The 18485-nt window shown below is 40.6% G+C and overlaps 1 protein-coding gene across 1 annotated transcript in view; it reads right to left on the bottom strand.

Moving 5' to 3' along the window:
* Positions 1 to 18485, bottom strand: part of dock4 (dedicator of cytokinesis 4) — a 458861-nt gene that overhangs the window by 84115 nt on the left and 356261 nt on the right. Inside the window, exons 35-38 of the mRNA XM_060839361.1 lie at positions 17550 to 17643; positions 9637 to 9785; positions 493 to 579; positions 246 to 350 (exon numbers count right to left, since the gene is read on the bottom strand). Coding sequence (XP_060695344.1) covers positions 246 to 350; positions 493 to 579; positions 9637 to 9785; positions 17550 to 17643 — 435 coding nt within the window. The remainder of the gene's footprint in view (positions 1 to 245; positions 351 to 492; positions 580 to 9636; positions 9786 to 17549; positions 17644 to 18485) is intronic.

Here is an 18485-nt window from a genome sequence, read left to right as displayed (position 1 = left end):
TCTGTTACATACCATGCTCAGCACTGATCAGCCCACATATCACATTAATGCAATACTTCTTACTCAGACAAATGCTCTTCTTTCTGTGCAATTATTATACTGTCAAAACTCATCATTTGCTAACAAAATCTTTAACAAATGAACCATTCGCTAAAGTTTAATTACTACCTTTACACATTTACATTGTATTTTTGGCAAATGAATTTCTAATTTTAAATCACATACATTTTATATCATGTACTCACTCTTAAGAAGAAAGGAAATTTTTTCCCATAAAATCCAACCCTGAAAAACTCAGGTTCCAAACGCTGTTGATCCATTATTTTATCATAGAAAGCAGCCTCCATCATCTGAGTAATGAATGCACAAATAAAACTGTGTGAATGGTACATCAGATGTAGCACTCCAAGTCCCTCCTGTTATCAGATGTCTTATTGTATTTTTGCTATGTGTTATATATTTTTGAAGGATAATTGTTAAATGATACATTACCCTCATCTTGCTCAGATTGCGGTAATCATAGAAGGTCTCATATTGGTCTGCCAACTCCCGGCAAAGGATAATTCCATTTTCCCAACACTACAGAAGAACAAAAGAGAGCCATTTTTGTACTCTAATAATACAGAAAAACCTTTGTGAAGACAGGAAGAAAACAAACAAAAGTCTCTATGTAGCATCATAACTGAAGTAATGAACAGGAAGATTGATCAGAGCAGATAAAGGCCATCCAGTTTCTGTTGCCATAAAGCACACCTACCTAATAATTATCTGATATCCTCTAAACAGGGGAAAGTTTGCAGTGGGTTCGGTCTGGGGAAAAGATAAGCAATGTACTTTTGTAAAGTCAGAGTACCATCCAAAGGATGTGCCCTAGTGCTGGAAGTTCCAAACTTAGTCAACCCTTTGTGTCAGACTCAATCAGCTGAGACCTGAGCAAAGTAGCTTTGCTGCACTCTAAATCACCATTGATAATTGACTGGCTGTCCTGAGTTATTAATGGAACATTGTCTTTTCAATGGGAGTCAGCACTGTTCCCACTTCAAACAAGTTTGAAAGCGAATACTCTGACAGCTTGGATGGTCCGAGCTGGGCAAATAGCAGGAAGTTCTATTTTAATAGGCTGCATGACTTTAGTTGGTTAAATTCTAGTCACCTCCCTGTACACACTGGGATTGTTGTGATTTGTCATTTGCCAACCAATGCCCAATCTGTCTGAATTTACAAGAAGGAGCATGCTTCCTCACTGTGCAAGTCTCCACACCATCTTGGACAAACAAAATATAGACATGAATTTCTTAGATTTGCACAAAGGTCAAATAGTTGGCTGATGGAGAAAGATAAACTGCGCAAAACTGAAATTATGCTGTGTGCAGTTCCTGTTTGATATTGGATCCTCTGGCTGACTTACATCTAAATACTTAAAGGCTGGTCACATTCCAATGGCACTCTGGTTGTGCTTCCAGCAATAGTTTGGATGCATTATGCAGTGTAGATCCACTAATCTGCTGCGTTCATAGCTTTGCTAATTGACTACGTTGTTTCGTGACCTGAGGATCAGATATCAGTTCTTGGGTCAAGGACAGATCCAGGATGCTTGTCCATGTAGTCTTTGGCACACTGTGAGATAAGGGTAAATATCATTGGCCTTTTACATACCACTAAGACTAAGGATATCATACCAGTGAATGGCATCTGTCTGAATTTGTATATCAATAGTCACAGGTGAGGTGCTGGAAGACTGAATGTTGGCTCTTGTGGTGCCACTGTTTAAGAAGGGTGGAAAGGACAAGCCAGGGAACTATAGACCAGTGAGCCTGATGTCAGTGGTGGGCAAGTTGCTGGAGGGAATTCTGAGAGGAAGGAAGTACATGTATTTGGAAAGGCAAGGACTGATTAGGGATAGTTAACATGGTGCTGTACGTGGGAAGTCATGTCTCACAAACTTGATTGAGTTTTTTTTGAAAAAGTAACGAAGAGGATTGATGAGGGCAGAGCAGTAGATGTGACCTATATGGACATGAGTAAGGCGTTCAACAAGGTTCCCCATTGGAGACTGGTTAGCAAGGTTAGACCTCACAGAATACAGGGAGAACTAGCCATTTGGATTTAGAACTGGCTCAAAAGGTAGAAGACAGAGGGTGATGGTGGAGGATTGCTTTTCAGACTGGAGGCCTGTGACCAGTGGAGTGCCACAAGGATAGGTGCTGGGTCCCTTACTTTTTTGTCATTTACATAAATGAGTTGGATGCGAGCATAAGAGGTACAGTTAGTAAGTTTGCAGATGACACCAAAATTGGAGGTGCAGTGGGCAGTGAAGAAGGTTACCTCAGATTACAAAAGGATCTTGACCACATGGGCCAATGGGCTGAGAAGTGACAGATGGAGTTTAATTCAGATAAATGCGAGGTGCTGTATTTTGGGAAAACAAATCTTAGTAGGACTTATACACTTAATGGTAAGGTCCTAGGGAGTGTTGCTGAACAAAAAGACCTTGGAGTGCAAGTTCATAGCTCCTTGAAAGTGGAGTCGCAGGTAGATAGGATAGTGAAGGTGGTGTTTGGTATGCTTTCCTTTATTCGTCAGAGCATTGAGTACAGGAGTTGGGATGTCATGTTGCGGCTGTACAGGCTGTTGGTTAGGCCACTGTTGGAATATCGCGTGCAATTCTGGTCTCCTTCCTATCGGAAAGATGTTGTGAAACTTGAAAGGGTTCAGTAAAGATTTACAAGGATGTTGCCAGGGTTGGAGGATTTGAGCTATAGGCAGAAGCTGAAAAGGCTGGGGCTGTTTTCCCTGGAGTGTCGGAGGCTATGGGGTGACCTTATAGAGGTTTACAAAATTGAGGGGCATGGATAGGATAAATAGACAAAGTCTTTTCCCTGGGGTCGGGGAGTCCAGAACTAAAGGGCTTAGGTTTAGGGTGAGAGGGGAAAGAGATAAAAGAGACCTAAGGGGCAACCTTTTCATACAGAGAGTGGTAGGTGTATGGAATGAGCTGCCAGAGGATGTGGTTGAGGCTGGTACAATTGCAACATTTAAGAGGCATTTGGATGGGTATATGAATAGGAAGGGTTTGGAGTGATTTGGGCCGGGTGCTGCCAGATGGGACTAGATTGGATGGGGATATCTGGTCGGCATGGATGTGTTGGACTGAAGGGTCTGTTTCCATGCTATACATCTCTATGACTCTACAATACCATGGTGATTTGCTTGTTAGTTAATGATACATCAGAAATGATATACTTAAGGCCTTCAAAACTGTTTCTTGGTGAATTAGTTTGTTTGCAATGACCTGAGGAGCAATATCAAATGATCTTACCACCAATGGGATCATTTGTGCTTGAAAGATGCAAAGGTAATAGGTCAAAGAGTATTCATGTGTGAACAGCTTGGTATTAATTAAATGCAATCTGCAAATAGTGGGGTTTAAATTAAGGACCCAGTCTGAAAACTGAACAGAATTCAATGCCATGATGTAAAGTGAAAGATATTGAGATATTACCTATTAATATCTGTGGAAAGCATTTTGAAGTTAGACATGAGTTATAATTGGAACTAAGGAATGAGATATGGAGATGGCTCATTATAAATTAGTTTCACATAGATTTTCATATTTAATGTACAATAGCACTCAGCAATAAGACAAATTTGAAACTCCAAACACAAGATCAAGACTTAGAAAAAGCTTGAAATCTGATTGTGGGAAAAGGAATTATATTTTAAAAATGACCAGAGGTGAATCTGAAGCTGAGCTTTCCTCATTAATCCTGAAATCAAATCCTGAAATGTGCTCTAAGTAATATTTTTGGGTTGAGTATTCTCCAAAATGCACAGGTTATTTTTGACAGTTGTTTAATTCATGAAGAGTTGTCTGAGTTTTATTCGAGTAAAATTAGATGTCTTCAAGGATCAAATCTCCTGTCAACTTCTTGCAAAAAGCTGATTTTGCCTTTGTCATCATCCATGCATAGCCTATTCAATCAGAAAAGTTGAAGATCTCACAAATATTAAGTTGGGTAGTTGCAGAAAACAGATTGTTTTACACAATACAGACTGTTTTGTTCAAGCTGCCTGTATAATGCACCACATCTAATATTCAGCTGCACTTTAGTTTGTACACCAAACTTTCCAGTCCTTCAGGGTCCAATATATGCAGTATATCCCACATTGATAGGTGAGGGATGTTCCGATGTGTTTGACATTGAGGAACACACAGCGGTACCTTCAAAGGGCTAGGTGAGAAGATTCAATTCAAATCTTAAGGAATTCCGGAACTTAAAATATTTTTTAATGCCACCTCTATTGTCAGGGACACTTTCTAAAAACTGTGATATTTCCACTTTACATTTTCATTTCTTAGAATTATAGAATTCCTTGCAGTGTGGAAACAGGCCATTCGTCCCACTGAGTCAATACTGACCCTCTGAAGACCATTCCACCCAGACCCATCCCTGTATCCCGGCAATTTCTATGGCTAATTTATCTAACTTGCACATCCCTAGACATTGCGGAGTAATTTAGCATGGCCAATCCACATGACCTGAACATCTCTGGACTGTGAGAGGATGGGCAAACTCCACAGAGACAGTTGCTCGAGACTGGAATTAAACCTGGGTCCCTGGTGCTGTGAGGCAGCACTCCTAACCACTGACCATTGTGTCGTCCTGTATGTTCATCAATGACAATCCCACATATCTACTGCTTGTCCACTTGCAACTATCCTCAGAATACCTTTTACAGAAGTGCAGTGGATTAATGAAAAGGCACTGATAACCAGAAGCATGTTGTGTCAACAGACAGATGCTATATGAATGATACTTAAGGCTTGACTAAGTATTCTTCATTGTCACCTGTATTGTAGTTCATTATAGTGGCATGCAGTTAATGCACAAAATATCACATGCCAAAGTGATCAATAAGGACATAGGTTGATGGGAGGACGTTTGCATTATAGTGGCAGTGTCCCTATCTCAGAGCCAAGAGATTGGGTTCAAGTCCCACCTGCTCCAGAAGTAAGAGTAATAGAATGATTTGGAAAGTATCTCCAGCTTGATAAGACCTTCCCGGTGGCACAATGGGAGCATCCCGACCCCACTGGGATAGAAGGTCAAGGTTCTGGTCTTGCCTGTCCAAGGCATTTGTTGTAGCATACCTGAATGAGTTGATTTAAAATATCTATAGCTTCATAGCTGCATCTGCTAATCTACAACCAACCAGATCTGCCAGTCCTAACATACTAACCTAATAATGGGCCTATTTTGTTTTATCAAAAATAATACCTCCTTCATAAAATTTTTAAGTAAAATGCAAAATATTTTTGACTCAAATATTACAAAACTTGTAAGAAAATTCTACTTATCCAAGTACAACGTGTGAACAAATTTTCATAGATGCTTGGTCAGCAAGGAACCAGATGCAGATTGAGCTATTTGCTTCAAGGACACCAAAGGTTAACATACAGCAAAGTCAGCACAGCCACTTAATTTAACCCTAAAGCTGCTGAATATTTCTTTGCAGGTAATCTGCAATGTTGATTGCTGGTCGGTGAACATACCCACAACCATGATGACCGCTCATGTCAAATAGACCATCAACCCCTGGAAGCACTTCACATAGCTCCCCATTAACCAGCCTTCAACAGATAGTGGGAGCATGAGGTGCATCATTTACGTGCCGACACGCTCATACCTTGGATTTTCTATTTTTGGTTTTATCAGTTTTTTAAAATGTTTTTATTCTTGGTAACGTGAGCAAAATCAGCCAATCTGTTGAAATTTTTTTTGAAGCTTTTCAAAAAGTGAAAAGATTTTTTTTATCTTCTTGTTCTTTCCTTCCCTTTATTTCCTTTACTTCTGTTTTTTGAAAAAAAGCTCAATCGTCTTGTCCCACTGCAAGGTGATCTTACTTCACACATCCAAATCTACAGCTGCAGCTGTGAATAATTTTGCAAATTAGCTGACCCTACTTGCTATCATCGAATTACCATTCTGACTAGATTCGCCCAAGGCTTTAGCCATGATGACAGAATTATGACAGTAGACAAAAAATAGCTACATTAGTTATACATCATTTTCAGATAATTCAAGTTGTAAATGTGAAGAAATCTCAATGGTGAGGCTGAAGAGTTATGGATCTAAGTTTGCTCGCTGAACTGGAATTTAGATTGAATAGAATAGAATCCCTATAATGTGGAAATAGGCCATTTGGCCCAATAATTCCACACCGAGCCTCTGAAGAGTTTACCCCTGACTAGTGCACCTACCCATCCCTGGGCAATTTAGCATGGCCAATTCACCTAACCTGCACATCTCTTGATTGTGGGAGGAAACCGGAGCACCCTGAGGAAACCCAAGCAGACATGGGGATAATGTGCAAACTTCACACAGCCGCCTGAGGCTGGAATCGAACCCAGGTCCCTGGCACTGTGAGGCAGCAGTGCTAACCACTGAACCAGATGGTTTGTTTTTAGATGTTTCATCACCATACTCGGTAACATCATCAGTGAGCCTCTGGAGTAGCGTTGGTGTTATGTCCCACCTTCTATTGTGTTTAGGTTTCCTGGGGTTGGTGATGTCATTTTCTGTTCTTTTTCTTAGAGGATGGTAGATAGGGTCCAAATCAGTGTGTGCGTTGATAGAGTTCTGGGTGAAATGTCACACTTCCAGGAATTCTGGTCTCTCTCTCTGTTTGGCTTGTCCTAGAATGGAGAAAGTGGTGCCTTTCCTCATCTGTACGTAACGATACTCGTGATAGTGGGTCATGTCTTTTTGTGGTTAATTAATGTTCATGTATCGTGGCGGCTAGTTTTCTGCCAGTTTTTCCAATGCAGCATTTGTTACAGTTCTGACAAGTTATTTTGTAAACGATGTTAGTTTTGCTTTTTGTCTGTAAAGGGTCTTTGGGTTCATTAGCTGCTGTTGAAGTGTGTTGGTGGGTTTGTGGGCTACCATAGGAGTTATCAAGGATGGAGCTATAGGAATAGAAAGTGACCTTAAAGTTCAGGCCCAGAAATTTTAAACATACAAAACCAACTGAAAGGCCACAAATAAAGTTCAGTTGCTTTGGTTTCTTTGACCAGTTCACCAAAACACTTAAGTTGTAGTTTAGACTTCCTATAGATCTATACAATTGAGCATTAGCCTCAAGTATCAAAACTGTAATATCTAACATTGGACCTGCAGAATTATCAACAAAAATCAGGTTCAACTTCCATTATGATTGCGTGCTATGACAAAGACATTACCTTATAGTAAACAGGTAACTGCTACACTTCATTGAATGATAGGAACTGAAGAAAAAACGTTGATTGAAAAGACAAATTCTGCAGATACATTATTTATGGATAAACTACATGTTGAATTAAATGGTCATTAACACATCAATTTGGCTGAAATCTACATTCTTTATGTGACAATTCACTTATGACAACAAGAGCTATTTCTATTTCACATCAAAAATCTGCAGGTACTTCCCAGGACGGTTAGAGAGAGAGAATGACACGCTGACATAAGGAAACTTTAGGGCTTGGACAAACAGGTAGATTTTAAGTAGCATCATAACTGAGGAATCAAAGGTAAATTAGTATAGGGAAGAAATGCTAGAGCTTTAAGGTGAGGCAGCTAAAACACGGTGGAATGATTAAAATTAGAGATGTACAGGCAGTCAGAAATGGAGATGGCAGATTTCTCAGAGGGCTTTAGAGCAGGAGGACAGTACAGAGATAGGGAAAGTTATGTTACTTGAGAACAAGACAAGCGTTTTAATTTGGGTCACTACTTAACGTGAACCAAGATAGAACAGCGAACACACGGATTATGAGCAAACATGACTTTATGCAAGATAGGACAATGCAGCAGAATTTTGGAATGTTTTGAGTCTATCGAAGATAGAATGCGGGAGGTTGGCCAGCAGCATATGGATATAGTCATGTCTTGAGATAATAACAAGGCAAGGATCAGGGATTTGCAGAATATGAGTTAAAGACAGGATGAGGGTGGGGGAGGGAGGAGGAGCAGAGGGTACAGTTTTTGTTACAGTGATGGAAATAGGTAGTCTTGGCAATCATCCTCTTGCAAACTAAGCATTAACTGTGCAGTTCAGCCTCAGACAATTACCAAGAAGAAGAATGGAGTTGGTAATTTTGGAAAGAGATTGAATTTGGTTTTGAAATCAATAGATTCAGTGTTCACTCCAGTTAGTTGAAGCATATTTCTGTTCATGCAGTCCTGGATGTTGGGGTAAGCAGTCTAATAATTTGGAGACCGTGGAGTTGTTGAGAGTTGCAGTGAAGAGGAGGATTTGGCTGTTGTCAGTGTACGTACGGAAGTTGATGCTGTGTTTTTGAATCATTTCACAAGGAGACAACATTTTGATGAGAATTAGGCAGAAGCCAATAACAGATCATTGAGGGGCACCAGAAGTAATGCTACAGAAGCTACAATGAATAAGAAAGAATGTGTAACAGCCCCTGAGGAAGAAGATAATGTGACAAACTATATCAAAAAGGTATAAGTGGATGGAGCATGAGAGGGATTATTTCCCATGGTCATAGCCACATAGGACTTGAATTGTGACTGTGAAGAAGAAAATTTCAGTACTGTGGCAGGAGGAAACCGGACTTGATGGATTCAAATGAGTAGTTCCTGAAATAAAATGTGCAAGTATTTGGATGCAATGGCATATGCAAGGTTTTTGAGAAAGAGGAAAGGCAGATTGAAGAAGGAGCAATAACTAGCAAGAATAAAAAGGTCAAAAATTTGTCTTTTAACGAGCCATGTGATGACTGCAGTTGTGAAGAAAAAAAATACCTGAAGGAAGAGAACCATGAACAACATCAGATAATCTCGGAGCCAGGAGTAGTCATCAGTTTACTGAGGAATACAGTTTCATAAGGAACACTTATCAAGCACTGCAAATATTATCCTAGAGCAAGGTATATTGGTGAAATATATTTCAACTTAAAAATATTAATTCAAAGCATTTGAACCAACACCCTTAAAATAGTTAGGTTTAACCCTGATTACAGTTTTATTTTATAGAAACGACAGTATATAATTGCAGTTCTGAAGGATGCAATGAGCTATTAAAAATGAGGCATTTGTAACATTCAACTATAAACCTCAATAACCTTAGACTCTATTACAGCAAAGAGCACACTGCAATGATAGACAGTGAATACTGAATAGGGAAATGCCATCTATGAAAAGAATGGCAGCAGAATAGCGGGGGAGATGATGCATCCTGGATACTAATAAATGTTCCAGTGCTTTAACACCTACACATGTAAAAACGTGGATATACGTTTGATGAGGTGCTATGCAGAAGGCATAAATTTATTAACAGTTTGCAAAGCTGCATTCTTAGGTATGTAAAGCCCTCAGATTTCATATTCTTGAACAGAAACATATGAAAAACTGCAACTGGACTAAAAGCACACAATGAATCAATAAGTTCATAAACACATTAGCAACATTTGATTAGGACATTGCAATTGAGAATTGGGTTTAAAACGTTTAAGGGCACTGAAAATAAGCGAAAGAGAGAGAATAAATATTTGGGATTTGCTTTGCACAGCAGTTAGCGGAGACCAAATGCAAAGCTTAGCATATAGACATAAACTGCAATTATTGAACTTACTTTGCCTTTGTCAAAGTTCTGGATGATGGTCAGATGAAGAATCTCCTTGCGCTGCCACTCAGTCTGCATTGGGTAATGAAGGAATTCTCGCAGAGGCCTCTCTGACCACTCCAGGAGCTCATCGTACAAAAGCAGTGTGTATGCAGCTTCTGTGTTACAGAATAGTGTTGAACAGATATCCACAATGAGAAACCATGAGTGAAGTTACAAAACAAAACAACATTTCTTTAAATATGTTAATGTTTCATAATATTAAAATGAAAAGTTAATGAATAATACAATATTCATTTATTTCACCTGCTAAATGGGACCATTTGTTAGTGTGTGTCATCATGTGATTTTGGATTATAATTTATCAAACCTGCCCTCTGATTCTAAGGAAGAGGGAATCCATGCCTTTTGGCCAATCAAAATTGGTTGCATCCTGTCCAGTATAAAAATAATAAATGAGTATTGTTCATTCTAATAAACAAAGTTGACATTATCTTTTTGAAATGCATTATCTATTCCCAACTTGGATGATATTTTTAAAAACATTTTAAAATATCAGTTAATGAGCTGTCAGGGGCTTTTTCCACATTATTAGGCATGTGCAGGAGGTTCAAAAATGTTTATGGCTTACAGATGAACAAAGGCTAGTTTGATCTATGTTGTTGCTTGTAGAAATTCTCTTAGGACGGAAGAGGAAATTGCATCTCATTGTACTCCTTTGAAAGTGTTTTGAATTTTCACTGTTAGTCTCTGCATGGCAAAATTTATCAGAACTATGAAAGTCATGGAAACTGAAAATGTTGTAAATTTTCTGATGAAGTTCAAAATATACTTTTAAATATACCTAAATAAGGTGCCTGGAAGATGCATTCTACCATCACATTTATCTTTAAACATTAGAATAAAATGCAATTATTTTCCAATTTATGCATATTAACAGGGGGTAATTCATGTATAGTCAGCATTTTCCATAGGGCAGGGAATCTGGGTTCGATTCCAGCCTCAGGTGACTGTCTGTATAGAGTCTGCACATTCTCCCTGTGTCTGCATGGGTTTCCTCCCACAGTCTCAAAGGTAGGCAGGTTAGGTAGATTGGCAATGTTAAATTGCAGGGTTTAGGAATGTACAGGCGAGTTGAATTAGCCACGGAAAATGCAGGATTACAGTGATAAAGTAGAGGGATGGATTTGGGTGGGATGCTGTACAGAGGGTCACATAGACTCAATGGGCTGAATGGCCTGCTTCCACACTGGGGGATTCTATATGCTGAACAAGATAATGAGTGTATTCTTAGCAAGTAAAATATAAATGTATTAACTTCATATTATTTGTAAACAAATGATCTAACATGACAATATTGCTGTTCTTATTGGTTTTTAATTGGAATTTTGCATCATCACACCAAGTGCCTTTGCCCTCAGAATATAGTTTGCTCGCTGAGTTGCAAGGTTCATTTTCAGACGTTTTGTCCCATACCAGGTAACATCTTCAGTCAGCCTCTGGATGAAGCACTGCTGGTGTTTCCTGCTTTCTATTTATATGTTTGGGTTTCCTTGGGTTGGTGATATCATCTCCTGTGGTGACGTCATTTCCTATGGTGATGTCATTTCCTGTTCTTTTTCTCAGTGGGTGATAAACAGGGTCTAAGTTGATGTGTTTGTAACATCACCAACACAAGGAAACTTGCACATATAACAGAAAGCAGAAACTTGAGCAGTGCTTCGTCCGGAGGCTCACAGAAGGGAGCTGAGTGTTTTTGAGAGGTCATAGAGTCATAGAGATGTAAAGCACAGAAACAGGCCCTTCGGTCCAACTTGTCCGTGCCAACCAGATATCCAAACCTAATCTCGTCCCATTTGCCAGCACTTGGCCCATATTCCTCTGAACCCATCCTATTCATATATTTATTCAGATGCCTTTTAAATAATGCAATTGTACCAGCCTCCACCACTTCCTCTGGCAATTCATTCCATACATGCGCCACCCTCTGCATGAAAACATTGCTCCTTAGGTTCCTTTTATATCTTTCCCCTTTCACCTTAAATCCACGTCATCTAGTTTTGACAGAGCAACGAGGGGAGAAGGTGGAGTGAAGTGAGGGCTGCCAGGAAGGGTAAGTTTTTCCACTTAAAAAGGGACTTTCCTCAGGAGTTGGGCCTCCATTTTGACAGAGCGGCGAGGAGAGAAGGTGGAGTGAATAATTTATATTTGGGCAGTGGCTAAACCTGAGATACTACATATGTAGTCTCTCCATCCCACCCCTCCTCTCACCAGAATAAAAAGTCTCTGAGGCTTTCATTTTTTTCTTTTTCATATATTTAAGTGCATTGTTGGTTTAATTAGTTCATATAAAGCGAAGCTTACAATGGCAGGTGTCCTCAGACCCATGACATGTGCCTCTTGCCTGATGTGGGACCTTAGGAACGTGTCTGATATTTCTGACTCTTACACGTGCAAGAAGTGTGTCCAGCTGCAACTCTTGTTTGACAGCATGACGGCTCTGAAGCTGCAGATGGACTCACTGTGGAGCATCCGCGATGCTGAGGAGGTTGTGGATAGCACGTTTAGTGAACTGGTCACACCGCAGGTTAGAGTTGTTGAGGGAGATGGTGAATGGGTGACCAAAAGGCAGAAAAAGAGTAGGCAGGCAGTGCAGGTGTCCCCTGCGGTCATCTCCCTCCAAAACAGGTATACCGTTTTGGATACTGTTGGGGGAGATGGCTCACCAGGGGAAGGCAGCAGATGCCAGGATCATGGCACCGTGGTGGGCACTACTGTTCAGAAGGGTGGAAAGAAACCTCATAGGACCATAGTCATAGGGGATTCTATGGTGAGGGGAGTAGATAGGCGGTTCTGTGGCCGAAAACAGGACTCCCAGATGGTATGTTGCCTCCCTGGTGCTCAGGTCAGGGATGTCACCAATCAGCTGCAGAGCATTCTAAAAGGGGAGGGTGGACATTGGGACCGGTTCGGGGGAAGGTGGGACAATTATAAAATGGACAGGCTACATCTGAACCAGACCAGAACCATGTCTTTGGGGGAATTTTTTTGCTACTGCTGTTGGGGAGGTTTTAAACTAATATGGCAGGGGCTGGGAACAAGAAGAGAAGACAAGTAGCCAGCAAGGTGGAAACTGGAGACTATAAGAATCATGGAGTCGCATTCCGGTCAAGGACGATATCACGGCTGTGCTAAAGGAGCACACTATAGAGATCTTGGACAGTGAGGCATTATGGGTGGAGCTAAGAAATAAGAAAGGTGCAGTTACACTGTTGTGGCTGTTTTACAGCCTCCCAACAGTGAGCCTGAGGTAGAAGAACAAATAAGAAAACAGATTATGGAAAGATGTAGAGGCAATAGGGTAGTGGTGATGGGAGATTTTAACTTTCCCAACATTGACTGGGATACACTTAACGTCAGAGGTCTGGATAGGGTAGGATTCGTAAGAAGCGTTCAGGAGAGTTTTCTAGAGCAGTATGTCTATAGTCCGACGAGGGAAGGGGCAATATTGGACCTGGTGTTGGGGAATGAGCCAGGACAGGTGGTAGAAGTTGAGGTGGGGGACTTCTTTGGGAACAGTGACCACAATTCTGTAAGTTTTAGAATTCTTGTAGATAAAGGAGTGGTCCTAAGGGAAGAGTACTAAACTGGGCCAAGGCCAATTATATCAAAATTAGGCAGGAGCTCCGAAATGTGGATTGGACACAGCTATTTGAAGGGAAGTCCACATTTGAGATGTGGAAGGCTTTCAAAGTTAAAGATGGTGCAGGATAGGCATGTCCCATTGAAGGCAAAGGATAGGAAGGGCAAGATTCGTGAACCATGGATGATAGGAGAAATTGTACAACTAGCCAAGAGGAAAAAGGAAACGTACATAAGATCTAGGCAGCTAAGAACAGAATGGGCCCTGGAGGAATATTGGAAGAGTAGGATCAGTCTTAAATGAGGAATCAAGCGGGCTTAAAAGGGTCATGAAATAGCCTTAGCGAGCAGAATTAAGGAGACTCCCAAAGCATTTTGTTCTTATATAAGAAGCAAGCGGGTAACTAGAGAAAGGATTGGTCCACTAAAGGATAATGAAGGAAGGCTGTGGTGTTGAACCTGAGAGAATGAGTGAGATTCTGAATGATTACTTTGCATCAGTGTTCACTGAGGAGAGGAACATGATGAATGTTGAGATGAGAGATAGAGGTTTGATTAGTCTGGATCACGTTGACATAAGTAGGGAAGATGTGTTGGGTAGGCTAGAGGTTATTAAGATGGACAAATCCCCAGGACAAGATGGGATTGTCCCAGGTTGCTGAGGGAGGTGAGAGGGGAAATAGCTGGGGCCCTGACAGATATCTTTGTGGCATCCTTAAATAGAGGTGAGATGCCGGAGGACTGCTCACGTTGTCCCCCGGGACAAGAAGGGTAGCAGGGATATTCCAGGTAACTGCATACCAGTGAGCCTGATGTCAGTAGTGGGAAAGTTGCTGGAGAGGGTACTGAGGGATAGGATCTATTTATATTTAGAAAAGAATGGGCTTATCAGTGATAGGCAACATGGTTTTGTGCAGGGGAGATAGTGCCGTACCAACTTAATAGAGTTCTTCGAGGAAGTGACCAAGTTGATAGATGAAGGAAGGGCTGTAGATGTCATATACATGGACTTTAGTAAGGCATTTGATAAGGTTCCCCATGGTAGACTAATGGAAAAATGAAGTCACATGGTGTGCAGGGTGTTCTAGATAGGTGGATAAAGAACTGGTTGAGCGACAGGAGACAGAGTAGCAGTTGAAGGGAGTTTCTCAAAATGGAGAAAGTTGACCAGTGGTGTTCCACAGGAGTCAGTGTTGGGGCCACTGTTATTTGTAATATACATAAATGATCTGGAAGAGGGCACTGTTGGTATGATTAGCAAGTTTGCAGATGACATGAAGATTGGTGGAGTAGCAGAATGCATAAGAGACTGTCAGAGAGTACAGGAAGATATAGGCAGACTGGAGAGTTGGGTGGAAAAGTGGCAGATGGTTTTCAATCCAGAAAAAATGTGAGGTGATGCATTTAGGCAAGACTAATTCTAGAGTGAGTTATACAATGAATGGAAGAGCCTTGGGAAAAGTTGATGGGCAGAGAGATCTGGGGGTGCGGGTCCATTGTACCCTGAAGGTTGCTGCACAGCTGGATAGAGTGGTCAAGAAGGCATATAGTGTGCTTGCCTTCATTGGATGGGATATTGAATACAAGAGCTGGCAAGTCATGTAAAAATTGTACAAGGCATTGGTTCGGCCGCATTTAGAGCAGTTCTAGTCACCACATTACCAAAACGATCTGGATTCTTTGGAAAGGGTGCAGAGAAGGTTTATGAGGATGTTGCCTGGTATGGAAGGTGCTAGCTATGACGAAAGGTTGTGTAGGTTAGAAAAAAAAGGAGATGGGGGGGGACTTGATTGAGGTTTACAAAATCATGAAGGGTATAGACAGGGTGGATAGAGACATGTTTTTTCCCAGGGTGAAGGATTCAATAATGAGAGGTCACGCTTTCAAGGTGAGAGGTGCAAAGTTTAAGGGGGATACACACTGTAAATACTTCATACAGTGGATGGTGGGCGTTTGGAACAGGTTGCCAGCAGAGGTGGTAAAGGCAGGCATGGTAGATTCATTTAAGATGCTTCTGGACAAATGCATGAGCAGATGGGAAGCAGAGCGATACAGATGCTTAGGAATTGACCGACAGGTTTGGACAGTACATTTGGATCAGCTCAGGCTTGGAGGGTCGAAGGGCCTGTTCCTGGGCTGTAAATTTTCTTTGTTCTTTGTTAGTTCTGGACTCCCCCACCCCAGGGAAAAGGCATTGTCTACTTATTCTATCCATGCCCCTCATGATTTTATAAACCTAAATAAGGTCACCCCTCAGCCTCCAAAGTTCCAGGGAAAACAGCCCCACCCTATTCAACCTCTCCCTATAGCTCAAACCCTCCAACCCTGGCAACAAGCTCATAAATCTTTTCTGAACCCTTTCAAGTTTCCCAACATCCTTCCAAGAGCTAGATGCAGGTGGGGAAGAGCAGAGATAATAAAAGGAGCAAGAAGAATTGATTGGAACTCGGGGTGAGGGGCTTGAGAAGAAAGGCAGTCATGGCAAGAAGGACAAGATGGGAAGATTGGGACTTCTAGCACATGGACAGAAAGAGGTTGTGTTTGGTCGAAGGTAGGTTGACGGATTCCTTCAAGCACTGAGAGACACTCCTGCTTTTCCTTGCTCATGAGTAGAGTGTGAAAAGTACACAGCTGCTTCTCCAATTAGTCTCAGATGCCCCGAATCCTTGGAAACTGATCAATTTAAACCATGCCTCTGGGTGCACTGGGTATTGAAAAATACTTTTATTAATAAAGTCTCTCAATTTGGAACACTCATTTCCAACACAATCTTGTACCATAAAAGTGTTTACTTACCCAATACATTGCAGACAAATTTACTATCTTTGGCATTTTAACTCCCTCCCTGTACTGTCTCTGTCTGTCAGAAAATGTGCACTGCAGATGCTGGAGATCAGAGGTGAAAAGTGTGGCGCTGTAAATGCACAGCAGGTCAGGCAGCTTCTGAGGAGCAGGAGAGTCTATGTTTCGGGCATAAGCCCTTCTTCAGGAATGCTCGGGGAGGGTGGGTGGGGGGGGTGGGGGGGGGGGGGATGCTGCTGAGAGACAAATAGGATGGTGGGGATGGGGTTGGGAAATGTAGCTGGGAACGCGATAGGTAGATGCAGTTGGAGAGGGGGTGACAGTGATATGTCGGAGGGGAGGGTGGAGTGGATAGGTAGGAAGGAAGATGGACAGTAGGACAATGCCGAGTTGGAGGGTTGGATCTGGGATAGAGGTCAGGAAAGGGGAGATGAGGAAACTGGTGAATTTGACATTGATGCCATATGATTAGAGGGTCTCAAGGCAGAAGATGAGGCGTTCTTCCTCCAGGCATCAGGTTGCTTGGATCTGGTGATGGAGATGGCCCAGGACCTACATGTCCTTGGTGGAGTGGGAGAGGCAGTTGAAGTGGTTGACCACAGGGTGGTGGGTTTGTTTGGTGAGTGTCCGAGCAATGTTCCCTGAAATGTTCTGTGAGTTGCTATCCTGTCTCAGTGCAGAAGAGACCACATCGAGAGCAACAGATACAGTAGATGACGTGTTTGGAATGTGCAGGAAAGTCTCCCACTGTTAAAATTGTTGCCTAACCCTTGAGGTGGTGATCATCAATTTCTATACCCAATTTATCACCACAATACCTGTTTGCACCTCAACTATCTGACTCATTTCTACTTCTGTCTCATCTTACTGAAAACTATTTCTCATGTCTTTCTTAACTTCTCATGCTCATACTTAAAAAAGCTTCAACTTTTTCAGAACTTTGCCATTTTTCCAACCCACACTCCTGAGAACTGAAATATTGCTGAGTCTTATTTCCTCCTCTCCTCTTTATAACGTCTTGTCTTTTAAGTGTAATGAGGGGTTTATGCTGCAGGTTCGATGTCATGTAAGTGTGAGTTGAAATGTATGTTTCATCTGCCATTTCAGAGAAGAATGCACCGTGATCAGCCTTAAGAAAGACAGGGCAACTCAAGCAGTTCCTTCTTAAAAAGGAGATCTTGCAAAATAAAAGGATGAATCATCTTGATAAATAATTCAAGCTCACAAAATTAAAATAAGCTACAAATATGCAAGGAAGATAACAGTAATTCACATTTATATACAGCCTCTAAAGGCTGGAAGAAAGGTATCTTTTCATCAAGTGCCATTTTCTACGCTGAAGGCATAGTCAAATAAAATTTTCACTCTTCGTAACAAAACGTGAACAACTCATACCCTGCTCTGAGAGAACCTGAACTAAAACCACTGAGCAACTAGAAATTAAGCAAATACAATTGCCCTGTTAAGCCACAACATACCTGTGAAGTTTTGTGCCTTTAAGTGCAAATCATACAGCTTATGAATGTAGCGGATATACATTTCTTCTTTGTTTATTTCTGTTTTATAAAAATTCTGTAAATCAATTGGAAATCTGTTATTAAAAAATGTTTACAGTAAGAGTTCTTTTTAAACTTCTAAACAAGAATCTACACATAAATCTTTCTTTCTCTTCTGTGTTTTGGTGTAAATTAAATTTCAAATACTGAATAAAATTTCATAAAAATATTGATGTGATTAAGTATCTCTATATAGCTTATGTATCTTTAATAATACAGTACTATAGATCATATAAAAATGTAAAGGATAGTGGAGTAACAGGATATCCTTACTAAGTTAGTATTTAAATACTAAAAGAATGGCACCAAAAGAAAGATTAATCTACATTGTATTCTGTTCTGTAAATTAAATACTGTCCTTATAACAATAGGTAAATAACTAAGTTCTGTAACGTAATATCCAAAAGTCTGAAATTATCTACACTTAACATTCTATTAACATTTTATGTAATAAATGAATTAGAAAATCAAAATTTTTCAATAGAGAGGAAATGTTCAGGAATGTATTTGCCATTGTTTGAAATATGCAGCCTTTGGCTAAATTTTAGCAAAAGATTGATGGACTTCTTCTCACTGTACACTCTTCCTTGCCTCAAAATTAACCTGAGGTTAAAAAAGACATTTTGATCAAAAGAAGACATCAAATATCATTTATAATTTCTACCATCATCTTGACTGGCCAGATACAGGTCGATACATTGTTTCCAAAACCCCCATGGTAATGAAAATGAGTGAAAAAAATTAACTTGTATTAGAAAATATTATAAAATTGCTGACAATATTAATACAGAGAAAACAAATAGTAACCTTAAGCTATAAAAATCATACAACCAGAAACAAGAAAATAAAGTAGCTTAT

Source organism: Hemiscyllium ocellatum, chromosome 19 (assembly GCF_020745735.1).
Source record: "Hemiscyllium ocellatum isolate sHemOce1 chromosome 19, sHemOce1.pat.X.cur, whole genome shotgun sequence".
In the NCBI taxonomy this organism is placed as follows: Eukaryota; Metazoa; Chordata; class Chondrichthyes; order Orectolobiformes; family Hemiscylliidae; genus Hemiscyllium; species Hemiscyllium ocellatum.
The sequence above is the reverse complement of the archived record's forward strand: the minus strand, read 5'-3'. Positions and strand labels throughout refer to the sequence as shown.